This window comes from Branchiostoma belcheri, unplaced genomic scaffold (assembly GCF_001625305.1).
Source record: "Branchiostoma belcheri isolate BF01 breed outbred unplaced genomic scaffold, Haploidv18h27 scaffold110, whole genome shotgun sequence".
NCBI lineage: Eukaryota > Metazoa > Chordata > Leptocardii > Amphioxiformes > Branchiostomatidae > Branchiostoma > Branchiostoma belcheri.
In genome coordinates, this window is record NW_017802492.1 from 287,958 (window position 1) to 304,198 (window position 16,241).

At 43.0% G+C, this 16,241-nt stretch overlaps 1 protein-coding gene across 1 annotated transcript in view; it reads right to left on the reverse strand.

Moving 5' to 3' along the window:
* Positions 1-1,608: 1,608 nt before the first annotated feature.
* LOC109487104 (CUB and sushi domain-containing protein 2-like) overlaps positions 1,609-16,241 on the reverse strand; it is a 64,381-nt gene continuing 49,748 nt past the window's right edge. Inside the window, exons 29-41 of the mRNA XM_019791077.1 lie at positions 14,461-14,655; positions 14,010-14,185; positions 12,159-12,318; positions 10,746-10,940; positions 10,284-10,456; positions 9,357-9,516; positions 8,784-8,978; positions 7,726-7,898; positions 6,635-6,794; positions 5,089-5,283; positions 3,603-3,775; positions 2,991-3,150; positions 1,609-1,744 (exon numbers count right to left, since the gene is read on the reverse strand). Of these exons, the coding sequence (XP_019646636.1) occupies positions 1,737-1,744; positions 2,991-3,150; positions 3,603-3,775; positions 5,089-5,283; positions 6,635-6,794; positions 7,726-7,898; positions 8,784-8,978; positions 9,357-9,516; positions 10,284-10,456; positions 10,746-10,940; positions 12,159-12,318; positions 14,010-14,185; positions 14,461-14,655 (2,123 nt within the window). The 3' untranslated portion in view covers positions 1,609-1,736. The remainder of the gene's footprint in view (positions 1,745-2,990; positions 3,151-3,602; positions 3,776-5,088; positions 5,284-6,634; positions 6,795-7,725; positions 7,899-8,783; positions 8,979-9,356; positions 9,517-10,283; positions 10,457-10,745; positions 10,941-12,158; positions 12,319-14,009; positions 14,186-14,460; positions 14,656-16,241) is intronic.

The following is a 16,241-nucleotide window of genomic DNA, read 5'->3' on the forward strand; positions in this document are numbered from 1 at the left end:
AAATTGGTGTGGCCTTATGTGCCGGGAAACTGTGTTACCCAAGAACAGCCAGGCCGTGGAACAGCCAGGCCGTGGAATAGCCAGGCCGCGGAGCAGCCAGGCCGCGGAACAGCCAGGCCGCGGAACAGCCAGGCCGCGGAACAGCCAGGCCGTGGAACAGCCATGCCGCGGAACAGCCAGGCCGCGGAACAGCCAGGCCGTGAGTGTTCCCAGGCCAAGGACAAAACGGCTACAAACAGTCCTTTCTTCATAGGGCCATAACCTAGCCTTCATAGCATGCCAAAAACTGGGGGTTTTGCGGGTCTTCATGGCCTTTGGTAGCTTTTATGTGCTATTTTCTGATTGCTTATAGACAACATAGCCAGCCTGATTGAATTACCCCCGTTTTTTAAACTGGGCTGATCAGAAAACAGCCGAATACCACCAAACCCCCAGTTCTATAAAGCTACGGAGGCTAGCCATAACCCTGCACAACAAAGAATTGTCAAAAGACAACAAAGCTTTATCTTTCCTAAACCTCATCTGTATCAAGTCAAAATGTTTTCTCGGTACAAAATAATGTATCATAATGTACACGAGGGATGTATTTTTTTTTCCTGTCTTGCGTTGTAATTTGTTAGCTGCCATAGCAGGCTTATAGAACAGGGGGTTTGGTGGTCTTCGGCTGTTCTGATTAGTCCAGTTCTAAAAATGGGGGTAATTCAACCAGGCCGGCTATGTTGTCTATATGCAATCAGAAAATAGCATATAAAAGACCACGAAGACCCCCAAACCCCCAGTTTTTGGCATGCTATGGAGGCTAGTAATTTGTACGCAAACTCTTAGCAATTGCTGTAAGGTTTGCTTTTTGGTGTCACGGATAAAGATGATAGGTTCAATCAATTCCTAAAACTCCGAGCAGCTGCCTTCTCGTCAAGTAAGCGTTCACGGGAGCAGACTGCAAACGAACCGTGACATCTCATACCCATTACCAGGCACAGAAGACGTCCTGTGGCCTAATTGCCATTTCAGATAAACGAAGAGAGACAGTTATCTGATAAGGAACGACTTATATGTTCAACAAGATGTTATCTTATCCTGCACTGCAGCAACAGGGGACCCTCCCGTAATAGACGACAGGCTCGTTTGTAAGACGAGTGCATCTTGTTTTTACCTCGATGAAAAATGGAGGTATTGTTTTTGGCGCGTTTGTGTATGTGTGTCTCCGCACATTTGTAGTCAGCATAACTTCAGAACGCCTTTATGGATTGTGATGATATTTGGTATGCTGGTAGGTCTTAGGAAGCCAAAGGTCAAGGTCAAATGTGGGCCTCCTGGTGGCTGACCTTGATACTGCAGCAGAACGTCCAGTTTTTGTATTTTTGCAAGGCAGGGAAAACGTGCGGGCAGCCGGTTTTATTAATGAGGTTCTCCCTTTGGAATAGCCTTAGCCCTAAATGTACAGTTGACCCCTGAGTTGACCAAATCTATTACAGCCTTACCTATTTCAGGCAACAGGTGCTACTGTATTAGCAGAAAAGCTGTGTGTTTGAAAACAAAAACCTGTGTTATTTTGTTCTGTACTGTAGTGTACTGTGAAAAAAACATTTACAAAAACTCATATATTTCATGGAGGCATGAGATCTCCGAATTCTTGATGGTTTATTCGATTTTGTCCTATCACATATTGCCTAGCTCGATGAATTCGACCTCCGTGATAGAATCACCAGTTGAGTACGCGGGGGCCATCTTGTTTCTCAGACAGCTGTGAGAGGAAAATAGCAGTTTGAATTATGAAATAACGAAGTTGACGTTAAAGTTATTTGTGTGTTCAATCATAGTGATTAGGCAGGTTGATTGGTTTATCAAACGTCACAGTGCTTGCAGAGGATCTGGATTGATTCCTCTGCCTGCTTGTCATCTTGTTAAGGCCATGTTGATTTGATTATATGGATGACATCCTCCGGGAACCCCAAAATTGATGCGCGCGTGCGAATAAAAAAAAATTTTGCAAAAAAAAAAAGTTGTTTTCATTATGAAATCTACGTGGTCATGAGGGTTGAACAAATGGGACAGAATATGGTTTGGCGAATAATCTAGTCTTCAAGTTCATTTCTTTACAATTTCGTCTTTTTTCGTTTGATTTTGGCATTCTACGACATTGGTATGGTTTTTTTTGTAACTTACGGTATATTTTTGCTCATTTTGCAACTGTTTTGTACGATTTACAGTATGGTTGAAAACTTTTTTTTTTTAAACGGCCGAAAATTTATGCGCGCGCGGATGTCATCCATATAATCAAATCAACATGGCCTAAGGTTCAATTTAAAGTTTCGCAATTTTTGGTGAGATGATTTGATGATGCAAAAGTTATGCAATTTTTGGAAGCATGATTTGATGATGCAAAAGTTGCGCAATTTATGGTAAGATGATTTGATGAAGCAGTCCTATGGGGGTTCTTATGGCACCGTTTGATTGGCCTGGATATAAATTTCAGATTACGCCACACTGACTTATGGATGAGATCCCCGGAAGACGAGACCTCCAAATTAGTGCGCGCGGCCGAATACAAGAAATGCCAACAAAAGAAAATGCTTCTAAACCACAGGAATACAAAGCTGGTATCATGAATTTCGATTGTACATAGCGAATTTCACGACATGCCGGCACATTCTGGCCTTTTGTGGCATTTATGAGTCGGCACTGTACTGAGTTCTTGAGTTCCGTGGAGCTTCGGCAGCCTGGGTGCCATCCTCCGTAGGTAACGCTGACTCCCTATTGTCGCTAGCTACCATGAACTTCAGGGTATGGCACTCAGGCCAGAGCCCCGGAAGAGGGAATTTCTTTCTTGAGATCAGGCGAAAATCAATGCGCGCGCGGATGTCATCCATAAAATTAAATCAGTGTGGCCTTATATGCGCATTTGGCGATTGCCTCTACTACGTATATTCTAAACAGTGCAACAAAATCTTGAGTACCAACATGATATGATATTGTGGACAAAATATAACCTTCGTAGTCCAGTTTGAAGCCACTGTAATTGTAGGAGGAGTCGCTCCTAAACCTGAACCAAAGCTGATTGGTAGTTGAGGAGATGACGTCACCATCAGGAGGGCCAGTGCCGCTATACCGGCCAATCCGAGCGGCGTTGGCGTCAGGACCATCATGGATCTGCTCCCAAACAGCAAAAACAATGGAAGTGTTGTTAGTCACATGTGTAAAGATAAAACATTTGTTCCAACACAAAAGAGCGAGAAATGTTCTCACCTAGAGCTTTTGACCAGTCACACTGGTCTTCTTCAGTAGACTGACCCGGTGATACTTGTCACGTGACGTTGTTTACCAGATACCTTTGACCCAGTGTTGACGTCACACGTCAGAGAAGTCACGTGACAAGTCTTGCACTGGGTCAGTCTATTGAAGAAGACTAGATTGACTGGTCGAAAGCTCTAGGTGAGGACATTTCTCTTTTGTGTTGGAACAAAAGTTTTACCTTCAAACGAGGTGTTATATTGGTCTTGGTGACAAGCAATCAGCAGTACCACACATGATCAATTGCTACTTTGTACTTCAAAAGCACTTCAACTTGGTTGATGCCATAGATCCTATGGTACAAAACGTACCTCAAGATAGTCTGAGCCACTTTCTGTGAAGAAGGCCCGAACGGTGAGTCGGATGGTCTTCCCGGGGTCCACAGTGATGGTGTAGTAACAGGTCTGGCTGGGGTTGTAAGAGCTTGGGTAGTTTGGTGACAAGATGGCGCCGGTTGGGTCTCGCCAGTCTCCCCCACATTCAGCTATCCAGGTGAACACAACGGCAATGATTATAACTAGGAAGGAAACATTTGCATGCATAATGTTTACCTTCGCATATGGCCTGCTCTGTTAATTCTTACTCAAACACATTCACGTTTTATATGGTGACAGTAGTATAAATCCCTCCTGCTATAAAATTGCAACATGATGTAACCCAACACTAGCTACCATGGTGACAGACGTCTGGTTCAGGTCATTGACCTTATCTGTTTGGAGAAGAAGAGGAAACAGAACAAAACCAATATGTTTCCCTTCGGTAAACATAAATATTCACCTTAGCTGCTCTGTTTCATTATTTTTTTATATTTAATTTAGTGTATTTAAACTTTAGAGTTCATGTTTGCCTTTGTAACGGAAATCATCACTTGATTCTATCAATATATTTTTTAAAACAAAATTGTCACGCGATCTTGTTAAGAGGGTACATTTGTAAACCTTGACTTTGACACAAGCCATTATGACCACTAATATCAATTATTTACTGTTTGTGATGGGAGATTAATTGTTGCATATCTGTGCCCAATTGTACGATATCTCATGGGACGGTTACTAGTACTTGGTGGTCAAATGATATGATTTGGCGCACCATAACTCAAGCAGTGTCAAGGGCAATGTGCTTTGTACACAACCGATACCAATTGCCAGGGTTTAGGTAGTTCTTTTGCTGCCTTCATCAGAGAAATATTGTATGGCTCTGCTTCCAATTGTTTGGCATTGCTCCGAGGAAAGTAGAGATGGACTACCAAATAGTCGGTAGGCGTAATTGGAACTGGTTGTTATACAGAGTGCCTTTTTTAAAAAAAGGTAAATGCCCAACGATTTACCAACCTGACGAAATTCTTTATGGACATATTGAAAAGTAAAATATCAGCTACATGTAAGCCGATGAAAGGCATCCAGTGCAATTTTTAGGGCTTGCAAACCCGATTTTTCAAAGCCAATATTCTAGCCATTTATCTACAAACTGAGTTGAAACCACACTATCCCAATGTATACTGATCCTCAAGGAGCAAAAATTCCCAAAATTCTGACGGAAAATGGTTACTGTAAGTGCCATTGGCTGATTTTTAGGGTCCCACCCAGAAAATAAAGGACTCGTCTTGGGGCTTGTTTCTGCAGTTTTAAAAGCCCAAAGTATGAAATATTGAGTCAGACTCAAATGTGATAACGTGAAGCAGTATGTGTCAATATCACAAAGATTGCCGTATTCAGAATTTTTTCAGTTTTGCTTCCCTGAAATCACATTGGATGCCTTTAAGAACGTAACCCGTGATGATATTTCTTGTAGCCGTACCAACGCAGGAAGGTGGGTCCTCCGACCAGACTCTACTGTCCCCGGTGAGGCAGGTGATAGTGGCGGTACCGTGCATGGTGTAACCAGGGTTACAGGTGTAGGTGACGGAGTTGCCGGCATCAAAAGTCGTCACCGTGCGGTCGCTGTTTGGCGGAGTGCCAGGGTCATCACAGGACCGCAGAGAGATGTCCACAGCTGGGAGAGACATTCATCAACCGGGTGGTGTAAGGACAAGCACTCATGAGATGGCAGAGTTGATAAAGCACGACATATACGGCCATGTTGACTTGACTATATGGATGACATCCTCTGGGAACCTCAAAATTGATGCGACCGTGCGAATAAAAAAGCTTGGCTAAAATGTTGCCTTCATTATGAAATCTGGGTGGTCATGAAGGTTAAACAAATAACTAAACACAGAGTAATATTCTATTGGCATTGTGAATAATAGACTCTTCATTTTCATTCCTTTACATTTTCTTCCTGTCCTTTGGAATGGATTTTGGTATCCTGCGATTTAAGTATCGTTTTCCAATATTTTTTTTCAATGTACGGCATATATCTGCTAATCTTGCAGTTGTTTTGTACGACTTACGGTATGGTCGAAAACGTTCTTCTTCTTTTTTTTTTGGAAACAGACGAGAATTCATGCGCGCGCGGATGTCATCCATATAATCAAATCAACATGGCCTTACCAATGAAAAATGGCAGTGCGTTTTTTTCGACATACAAATCAATGCCATGGGCGGTTTGTTCATTCTAGCGTCTCTCAGTGGCGTCGGGTGGCGTAGTGGTAGAGAGGTCGACTATGACACGGCGAGACCCGGGTTCGATCTCGAGTTGTACCCGGGACATGTCTGGACATGTGCCCCGACGTTGTGCCCCTGGGAAAGGCACTTTACACGGCTTTCCTTACTCCACCCAGGTGTGAATGGGGAAAGTCGTATTGAGTCACCTTGTGGCGCCGAATGGCCTGCGACAGTTCCACAAAAGTGTGTAGAGCAAATACGTTTATCAAGTGTATGTGATTGTAAACCCTGCATCAATTCAGCGCTATAAAAGGCTGCGATCGCACGGGTAATGTTTGACCAACAAACCAGTTATCATATATGATAGCAGAAACTTTCTACGGTGTGTGATGCAGGATATACATGTACATCTTGACGAAATATCATAAGATGAAGAAATGGATATCAAATAATATACGCATCCAAAACTCAACTAGAAAGGCAACATTTGCAAAGCAACTGCATAATGTTTACCTTTGCATATAGTCTGCTCTGTTAATTCTTACTCACATATATATGGTGACAGGAGTTTAAATCCCTCCTACTATAAAATTGCAACATGACGTAACCCAACACCAGTTACCATGGTGAGAGACAGTCTGGTTCAGGTCATTGACCAGGTCAGAGGTCAGTGTTTGGAACGGAAGAAGAAGAAACAGAGCAAAAACAGTTTTCCTTCGGTAAACATAATCAAACATAACAAAATACCATAGCTAAAATTCCATATACAGTGTATAGAAGGCAGGGATTAAATCTACCTGCGTAGTCGATGTGGAAGCCGCTGTAGGTGTAGGTAGAATCGGACCTGAATTTGAACCAGAGCTTGTAGGACGTGCTCTTGATAACGTCGCGGTTGGACAGCCCGGATCCACTGTACCGGCCAATGTATGTATCCGTTGCCGTCCCTCCGTCACGAATCTACAGACAATATAACAGTACGTTAGCTACAGGTAATCTCCAAGCAGATTTTATGGTGGCCGCAAAGACAGTATCACATTGGCCAGACAGTATCCAATGGTCAGAGAGTATCCATTGGCCAGACCAGGCCTGGACCACACAGTATCCATTGGCCAGACAGTATCCATTGGCCAGACAGTATCCATTGGCCACCCGGATCTGCTTGGACATTAATATTCAAGATGACCCTAACATTCATACAAGGTGGCGTTGTTTGTAACATTCGGCCAAGAAACTAATGACATTCGACATGATGAGCTGAAATGCTGTCACGAATTTGAAAAAATGAGCTTCCGGAACTTTAGATAATAGTACCCGTTAACTCAGAGCATCATTTGGCAAAGCAGATTTGCGTTTGATTGATTTGATTTGATCAGTTTACACATTAAACAAAACAGACAGTAATAATACAAAACAAGTATAAGAACAGGTGCAGAAGGAGGGGAGAAGCATGGAATTCTTATACAAGGCCCTCTTCCTCTAAGTTATACAAAATTGAATATAATCAATAAATGGAAATAATACAAAAGAAAATGGAAATCATACAATAAGGCCAAGGATAATCAAATAATATACGGTATAAAATAATGACAATGAAATAAGGTAATGTAAGCTATAAATACAGTGCAATAATGATAATGATAATAATTGGTTACGCGGTTTCTACTAAGTTTTAGATTTTTATGATTCCTAAAAGATGATATAACATTATTGGCTGGTATATTGACAACAAACTCGTACATCGACTTCTTAAACCAAAAGGAAGTGGGCTTTACATCCAATATGAAACTTAAAACGAGAGGCATTAACTTATGACCTCCAAGTTTCGTATTTGCACATTGTCCAAGGTACCAGTGTGATTTTAGAAGTGCTTTTTGACAAAAACAGTCACCTCAAGATAGTCTGAGCCACCTTCTGTGTAGAAGGCCCTGACAGTGAGTTGGATGAAGGATCCCGGGCTGACAGTGATGGTGTAGTAACAGTTCTGGTTGTTTGAGTAGGAGTTTGGGTAGTTTGGGGACAACACTGCACCAGTGGGCGCCGTCCAGTCACTGCCACACTCAGCTGTAATGCAGTACACACAGTCAGACAACCGTTGACTGAACAGACGGTTCACATTGATGTCATTAATCTTATGTACAATCGTTCAAGGCACTTGATGCATGTCAACTGTTTTGTACACAGCAATTCTTCAAACCACCATTGACAGCCTTCACGCCTGACGCTGCATTACAATTGGAACAAGAGTTCCACGATCTCATACCTTCGCCAAATGATGTTAACTGTTCCGACTGACCAAATGATACATTTTTCTAATTCATAATGAAAATAAGAACCTCATTTCATTTCCATCATGGATTATATCATTTTATCATATTCTCCACCCATAGTCCTATTATGGAACAGATTTATAGGATTTGCTCATTAATTATGCAAATTATCTCGAGATTTTCATAATGGCCACATAATTATATCACGCATCACTTGAGCTGCCTACGTACTAAAAATGACGACAGTCCGTTAGCCGGTCCTTGAGTTATTCTCCTTCAAAGATGTCAAACAACCTTCCCTGCAGTTCCAGAACAAGCTGCCAGGGGGGCCCAAACTCATGTCACTTCTTTCCTAGCCCAAGAGCTATCTACCATGCAAGTTGGTGACCCTAGCATGTCCAAATCATGAGATGTCAAAACCGGAAGTTCTACAGTACCAACGGAAGTCGCCAGAGGGCCCAAATCTAATCATTTCTAGGCCTCATTAACACTTACCCACCTATCAAGTTTCAAGACGATTTATATAAAGCTTCTTCAGATATGCTGTTAGCAGGAAGACAAACAGATAAACGTTACTGAAAACATAACGAAGGTAACTAGATCTTGACATGGTACTGATGGCAGTATACTAGTACATGAGAAAGACCATGAAGAAATGAGAGATGTTGGTGTCTCTTACCTACACAAGTAGGGTTGGGGTCCGACCAGACCCTACTGTTGCCGGTGAGGCAGGTGGTAGTGGCGGTACCGTGCATGGTGTAACCAGGGTTACAGGTGTAGGTGATTTTGTCTCCCGGTCCGAAACCTTCTACAACACGAGAGGAGTAGGTGGGGGTGCCCGGGTCGTCACAGTCCCGCAGGCTGAGGTCCATCTCTGAAAAAAGACAAAGATTGCCGTTTCATTCTTCAACCACCTGGATACTTTTTTTCATTCTCCTCATATCATTTTAAGATTTGCGCAGTCCTACAGCAGAAGAGAGATAGCCAAGTTTTGTCACAGGCGTGTTGAAGGAAAATTAACGCCATGAACGAAGCGCTCTACTTGGCACAGAGAAACAACTGAGTGTGTAGCATGTAGGAATTTTCTTTTTTCACACCCAGGAAGACTCACTTGCTTACTTTTTGGTGTCTATCAAACAACTTCAGAAGCTTTAAGGAAGCGTAAGCAAGGTGAGTCTTCCTGGTAGTGAAAAAAAGAAAATACCTACATTCTATGTTCTACCACCTTGATGAAACTATTTTTCGGACACACCTGCGTAGTCGATATGGTAGCCGCTGTACGTGGAGGAGGAATCTGAACGGAATTTGAACCAGAGCTGGTAGGACGTGCTTTTGATCACGTCACCGTTGGACAACGCGGATCCACTGTACCGACCGATCCGTGTGTCCGTTTCTGTCCCTCCATCACGGATCTGGAAGAGATGGGAGTGTACATTACCTACAGTACATGACCTATCCGTGAATCGTGACGTTACAGGAGCGAGCGACTTCGATTTGAGTTTGCAGCGTGCGACGACGTCGAAAGATGCAAGTTCAATAGAAACGGTGGCGTCTGATTGTACAGACAATTGTATGAGAGGTAACTGGTGGCGAAAACAATCCACCAACTTTACTTGCCGAGAAGAGTTAAACAGAGTTGTATTTGACATCTTTAACCTGTTATTAAACACAATTGAGGTTTACTTGCGACCGTATGTCTGTGTTATGCCCAAGGACGGTTATACCGGCTAGACAGATACATGTACAGATTACATGTCAACAAGATGGTCTTTCTATTATGAAAGTTCATCTGTGTTGGTAGTTACATGTTTAAAGTTAAAACTTTTGGTCCAACACAAAAAAATTCTCTCACCTGGAGCTTTCGACCAGTCACTCTGGTCTTCCTCAGTATACTGACCCAGTGAAGCTTGTCACGTGGCTTCTTTGAAGTGTGGCGTCATCACTTGACACTGTAAGGATTTTGGACACGTGACAAGCTTCACTGGGTCAGTCTACTGAGAAAGACCAGAGTGACTGGTCGAATGCTCTGGGTGACAGTAACCAAAAGGAAGTGGGCTTTACATCCAACATGAAACTTAAAAATGGGAGGCATTAAATTATGACCTCCCAGTTTCGTATTTGTACATTGTCCAAGGTACCAGTGTGATTTTAGAAGTGTTTTTTTGACAAAAACAGTCACCTCAAGATAGTCTGAGCCACCTTCTGTGTAGAAGGCCCTGACAGTGAGCTGGATGAAGGATCCCGGGTTGACAGTGATGGTGTAGTAACAGTTCTGGTTGTTTGAGTAGGAGTTTGGGTAGTTTGGGGACAACACTGCACCGGTGGGCGCCGTCCAGTCACTGCCACACTCAGCTGTAGTGCAGTAAAGTTAACACGACCATTGACTGAACAGAAGGTTCTGATGTCATTAATCTTATGTACAATTGTTCAAGGCAGTTGATGCATGTCAACTGTAAGTTTTGTACACAGCAATTCTTCAGACCACCAAGCCTGACACTGCATTACAATTGGAACTAGAAAGACAGATATTTGCCTGGAAGCAAATACAGCATATTTCAGTCCATACTGACACGGTACTGATGGCAGTATTCTAGTACATGAGAATGACCATGACGAAATAAGAGATGTTGGTTTCTCTTACCTACGCAAGTAGGGTTGGGGTCCGACCAGACCCTACTGTTGCCGGTGAGGCAGGTGGTAGTGGCGGTACCGTGCATGGTGTAACCAGGGTTACAGGTGTAGGTGATTTTGTCGCCTGGTCCAAAACCTTCCACAACACGAGAGGAGTAGGTGGGAGTGCCCGGGTCGTCACAGTCCCGCAGGCTGATGTCCATCTCTGAAAAAAGAGACAAAGATTGCCATTTCATTCTTCAACCACCATGATGTTTTTTTTCTCTCCTCATATATTAGGACTCTCTGCTTCATGATGCATACAAAACTGTATTTGCTGATGACCACGACTGGATTAATCATGTTAAAGACACTCTCAACTACTACGGCTTTGGACATATATGGATGAAACCTGAAGTTTATAAAGCAGATTATATTACACACCATCTTAGCAACCGGCTACAAGATACACATATACAAGAGTGGTTTAGTTGCATTAGAAATAATTCTAAGCTGTCTTTTCTTAGCAAATTAAAAAACTGTTATGAACAAGAAACATACCTTTGTGATATACATAACTTTGAAATTCGTAAAGCAATAACTCAATTAAGAATCAGTAGCCATAAATTGAATGTTGAAACAGGCAGATATTACAATATAGCCCCTGACCAAAGGTTCTGTCCATTTTGTCCAAAGCATATAGAAAATGAATTTCATTTTGTTATGGAATGTACCAAATATGATGTTATACGTAACAAGCTATTCACATTTCTCGAATCAAGTACCATAGATTTTAAGAGTCTCGTTGTTGGAGACAGATTTGAATATATCTTTACATGTAATGGTCCCCACAACGCAAAAATAGGTAGATATATAAAGGAATGCTTTGCTACTAGAAAAAATGCCGAAACTTGTGATTAGCCCACTCGATTGTATCAAAAACTTGTGATATCCCTTATTATTTGAATGATTATGATATAGATATGTTAGGTTTTATTCGACATTAGGTCTTATTCAACACACTTATTTTATTGTTGTTACTCTCTCTTTATGTAGTTTGCCATACATTGTAACATGTGCAATCGTCGTGCAATAAAGTTCTTCTATCATTGGAAAGATTTGCACAGTCCTACTGCAGAAGAGAGGGGGTCAGGTTTTGTCATTGGTGTGAGAGAGGACAAGTAAGATCATAAACGAAGAGCCCTAATTGGCACAAACACTCACTGGTACATGTGTAGCATGTAGGGGTTTTCTTTTTTCACAACTAGGAAAACTCCCCTTGCTTACGTTTCGGTGTCTATCGTCTACATCAGACACCTTAAGAAGCTCTAGAGAAGGTGTTTGTAGACACCGATACTTAAGCAAGGTGAGTCTTCCTGGTTCTGAAAAAAGAAAATGGCTACATCATGTTCTACCAATCTGATGAAAGTATTTTGGGACTCACCTGTGTAGTCGATATGGAAGCCGCTGTACGTGTAGGATGAATCCGATCTGAATTTGAACCACAGCTGATAGGACGTGCTTTTGATCACGTCACCGTTGGACAGCCCGGATCCGCTGTAGCGACCAATGTATGTATCCGTTGCCGTCCCTCCATCACGGATCTGGAAGAGATGACAGTGTACATCATCATTATCATCATTCCTCTGGATAATTCGGTGAGGCGCGTTTGATAAAAGTCACTCCAGTAACCCCTGGCCCTAATGGTGGGCACTAGAGCAGTCCCTATGGGGCCAGTGTCCTTCTCCATCATTGACAAAAGTGTAGTATGTGGTCTTCTCACTCTACGTCTCCCAGTAGGAAGCCATTGCATTAATCTACCAGATGTAATGTACATTAGCTACAATGATATTCAGTTTACCAAAATTGACTTCGATTTGAGCTTGCAGCCAGCGGCGACGTCGAAAGATGCAAGTTTAATCGAAATAATGGCGTCTGATTGTACATCGTAGTGATTGGTGGCGAAATCCATCAACTTTATTTGCTGAGGAGAGTCGAACAGAGTTATATTTGGCATCCTTTATCCTGTTCTAAACAGTAGTTTTCGTTTACTTGTTTGACCGTATGTGTTACTAAATCAAAATGGTGTTGCTTTAGTCTCCTAGAATTACCTCCAATTCGTCTTTGCCGGGAGGCTTTACAGCACTCAGACAGGAGTGACACTGTGACACCTTTGCCAAAGGCTCAAGAGGCAAATTAAAACAGGTGTCCCTACATTAGAAATATACTTAGGAAAGAACATATAGTGTGGGCAAAACGGTAGATACCGTTATTGGGGTAAGCAAAGAATGTCTATGCAGTAATTTATTGATTTAATTTGATTTATTGAAATTGTTACAATACAATACACGTGGGACACAGCCACAGGCAGCTGTTGCTGGTGTTGTGTCCCACACAGAGACACAAATACTGGACAGACAATACTCGTTTTCTCTTGAATTAAGTGAGGAAAGTCGTGTTAAGTGCCTTTCCCAAGGGCACATGATCGGTGTGTCAGGACTCGAACTCGGGACCTCTTGGTTTCGAGTCGAGCGCTCTGCCGTTACGCCACACGACCGCACCTAGTAATCAGATGTGCTATTTTGAAAGACTTTGAGAAATGTTACATTCCATCAGCTGAAGCGCTTTAAACTGTATAGCTAATAAATTATACATATAAATATACAATTAGTAGGCTAAGTATCTTATTTTGAAAGCCTTTTCATGACATAACGTCGGGTATATTATCAAGTAAGCTTCATTGATCTTATGCGCGCAGTGCCTAACAATGTGGTATATTCCTCAAGTTGGATCGCTTTCAAGATATGTATAGTTAGGGGAGTCTAGGGCACAGTGGCAGACCATTCAATTAGTTAGGCATTACAGAATTCTGTGGGTTTCCGTCAAGCTCTCTCTCTCGTCAACCTAGGATACAGAAAGATCATTTTGAGATGGACGATAGAGCGAGCCAGTTCAAATTACATAGTTTCCACATTTTTTTTATATTGCAACATTTTCAAACGCTGCAATACAAGACATGGTGACGGCACACTCAAGTCTTTCAACTTATTTTTATGCCGCAACCAACGGAGAGAGCAATAATCATTTACCCCTGAGTGAAGTGAGAAAAGTGCCTTTCCCAAGGGCACATGATAGGTGGCATGGCAGGATTCGAACCCGGGACCTCTTGGTTCTGAGCCGAACACTCTACTGTTACGCCACACGACCCCACATTTCCGTACATAAATGTCAACCAGACGTCTGATGTGCTATTTGATACATGGGTTTTGCTAACGTTAACATTAAAAACAGTCACCTCCAAATAGTCACCACTGCTGCTGCCTGTGTAGAAGGCCCTGACAGTGAGTTGGATGAAGGATCCCGGGCTGAGAGTGATGGTGTAGTAACAGTCCTGGTTGTTCGGGTAGGAGAGTGGGTGGTTCGGGGACAACACTGCACCGGTGGGAGCCGTCCAGTCACTACCACACTCAGCTGTAATGCAGTACACACGGTCAGATGGTCATTGACTGTAGGTTCACATTGCTGTCATTAATCTTATGTACAATCGCTCAAGGCACTTGATACATGTCAACTGTTAGATGCAGACCACCATTGACAGCCGTCAAACCTGACGCTGCCTTACAATTGGAGCTAGATTTTTACATGAGATTGACCATTACGAAGTGAAAGACCTGTATCTGTATCGGTGTAGCCGGGATAACCGCCCTTCGGCGTAACACACCAGCTGAGATGTTGGTGTTTCTTACCTACGCAAGTGGGGTTTGGGTCCGACCAGACCCTACTGTTGCCGGTGAGGCAGGTGGTAGTGGCGGTACCGTGCATGGTGTAACCAGGGTTACAGGTGTAGGTGATGGTGTCGCCTGATCCAAAACCTTCCACAACACGAGAGGAGTAGGTGGGGGTGCCGGGGTCGTCACAGTCCCGCAGGCTGATGTCCATCTCTGAAAAAAGAGACAAAGATTGCCATTTCATTCTTCAACCACTATGATGTTCTTTTTTCTCTCCTCATATCATTGGAAAGATTTGCACAGTCCTACTGCAGAAGAGAGGGGGTCAAGTTTTGTCATTGGTGTGAGAAAGGACAAGTAAGATCATAAACGAAGAGCCCTAATTGACACAAACACTCACTGGTACATGTGTAGCATGTAGGAGTTTTCTTTTTTCACAACTAGGAAAACTCCCCTTGCTTACGTTTCGGTGTCTATCGTCTACATCAGACACCTTAAGAAGCTCTAAGGAAGGTGTCTGATAGACACCGATACTTCAGCAAGGTGAGTCTTCCTGGTTCTGAAAAAAGAAAATGGCTACATCATGTTCTACCAATCTGATGAAACTATTTTTGGACTCACCTGTGTAGTCTATATGGAAGCCGCTGTACGTGTAGGATGAATCCGATCTGAATTTGAACCACAGCTGATAGGACGTGCTTTTGATCACGTCACCGTTGGACAACCCGGATCCGCTGTAGCGACCAATGTATGTATCCGTTGCCGTCCCTCCATCACGGATCTGGAAGAGATGACAGTGCACATCATCACTATCATCATTCCTCTGGATAATTCGATGAGGCGCGTTTGATAAAAGTCACTCCAGTAACCCCTGGCCCTAATGGTGGGCACTAGAGCAGTCCCTATGGGACCAGTGTCTTTCTCCATCATTGACAAAAGTGTCGTATGTGGTCTTCTCTCTCTACGTCTCCCAGTAGGAAGCCATTGGAATAATCTACCAGATGTAATATACACTAGCTACAGTAATATTCAATTTACAATAATTGACTTGGATTTGAGCTTGCAGCCGGCGGCGACGTCGAAAGATGCAAGTTTAATCGAAATAATGGCGTCTGATTGTACATTGTGGGAACTGGTGGCGAAAAAAATCCATCAACTTTACTTGCTGAGGAGAGTCGAACAGAGTTATATTTGGCATCCTTTATCCTGTTCTAAACAGTAGTTTACGTTTACTTGTTTGACCTTATGTGTTACTAAATCAAAATGGTGTTGTTTTAGTCTCCTAGAATTACCTCCAGATAGTCGCCACTGCTGCTGCCTGTGTAGAAGGCCCTGACAGTGAGTTGGATGAAGGATCCCGGGTTGACAGTGATGGTGTAGTAACAGTTCTGGTTGTTCGAGTAGGACCTCGGGTAGTTTGGGGACAACACTGCACCGGTGGGAGCCGTCCAGTCACTGCCACACTCAGCTGTAATGCAGTACACACGGTCAGACGACCATTGACAGCCTTAAAGCCTGATTGGAATTGGAACTAGATCTTTACATAGTTACAAAGTTAGTGTACGTGCATGAGAATGATATGACGAAATGTTACGCAAATGAAACATGTTGGTGTTTCTTACCGATGCAAGTGGGGTTGGGGTCCGACCAGACCCTACTGTTGCCGGTGAGGCAGGTGGTAGTGGCGGTACCGTGCATGGTGTAACCAGGGTTACAGGTGTAGGTGATGGTGTCGCCTGCAGACAAGCCTGTCATAACTCTGCTGGAGTAGCTGGGGGTGCCCGGGTCGTCACAGTCCC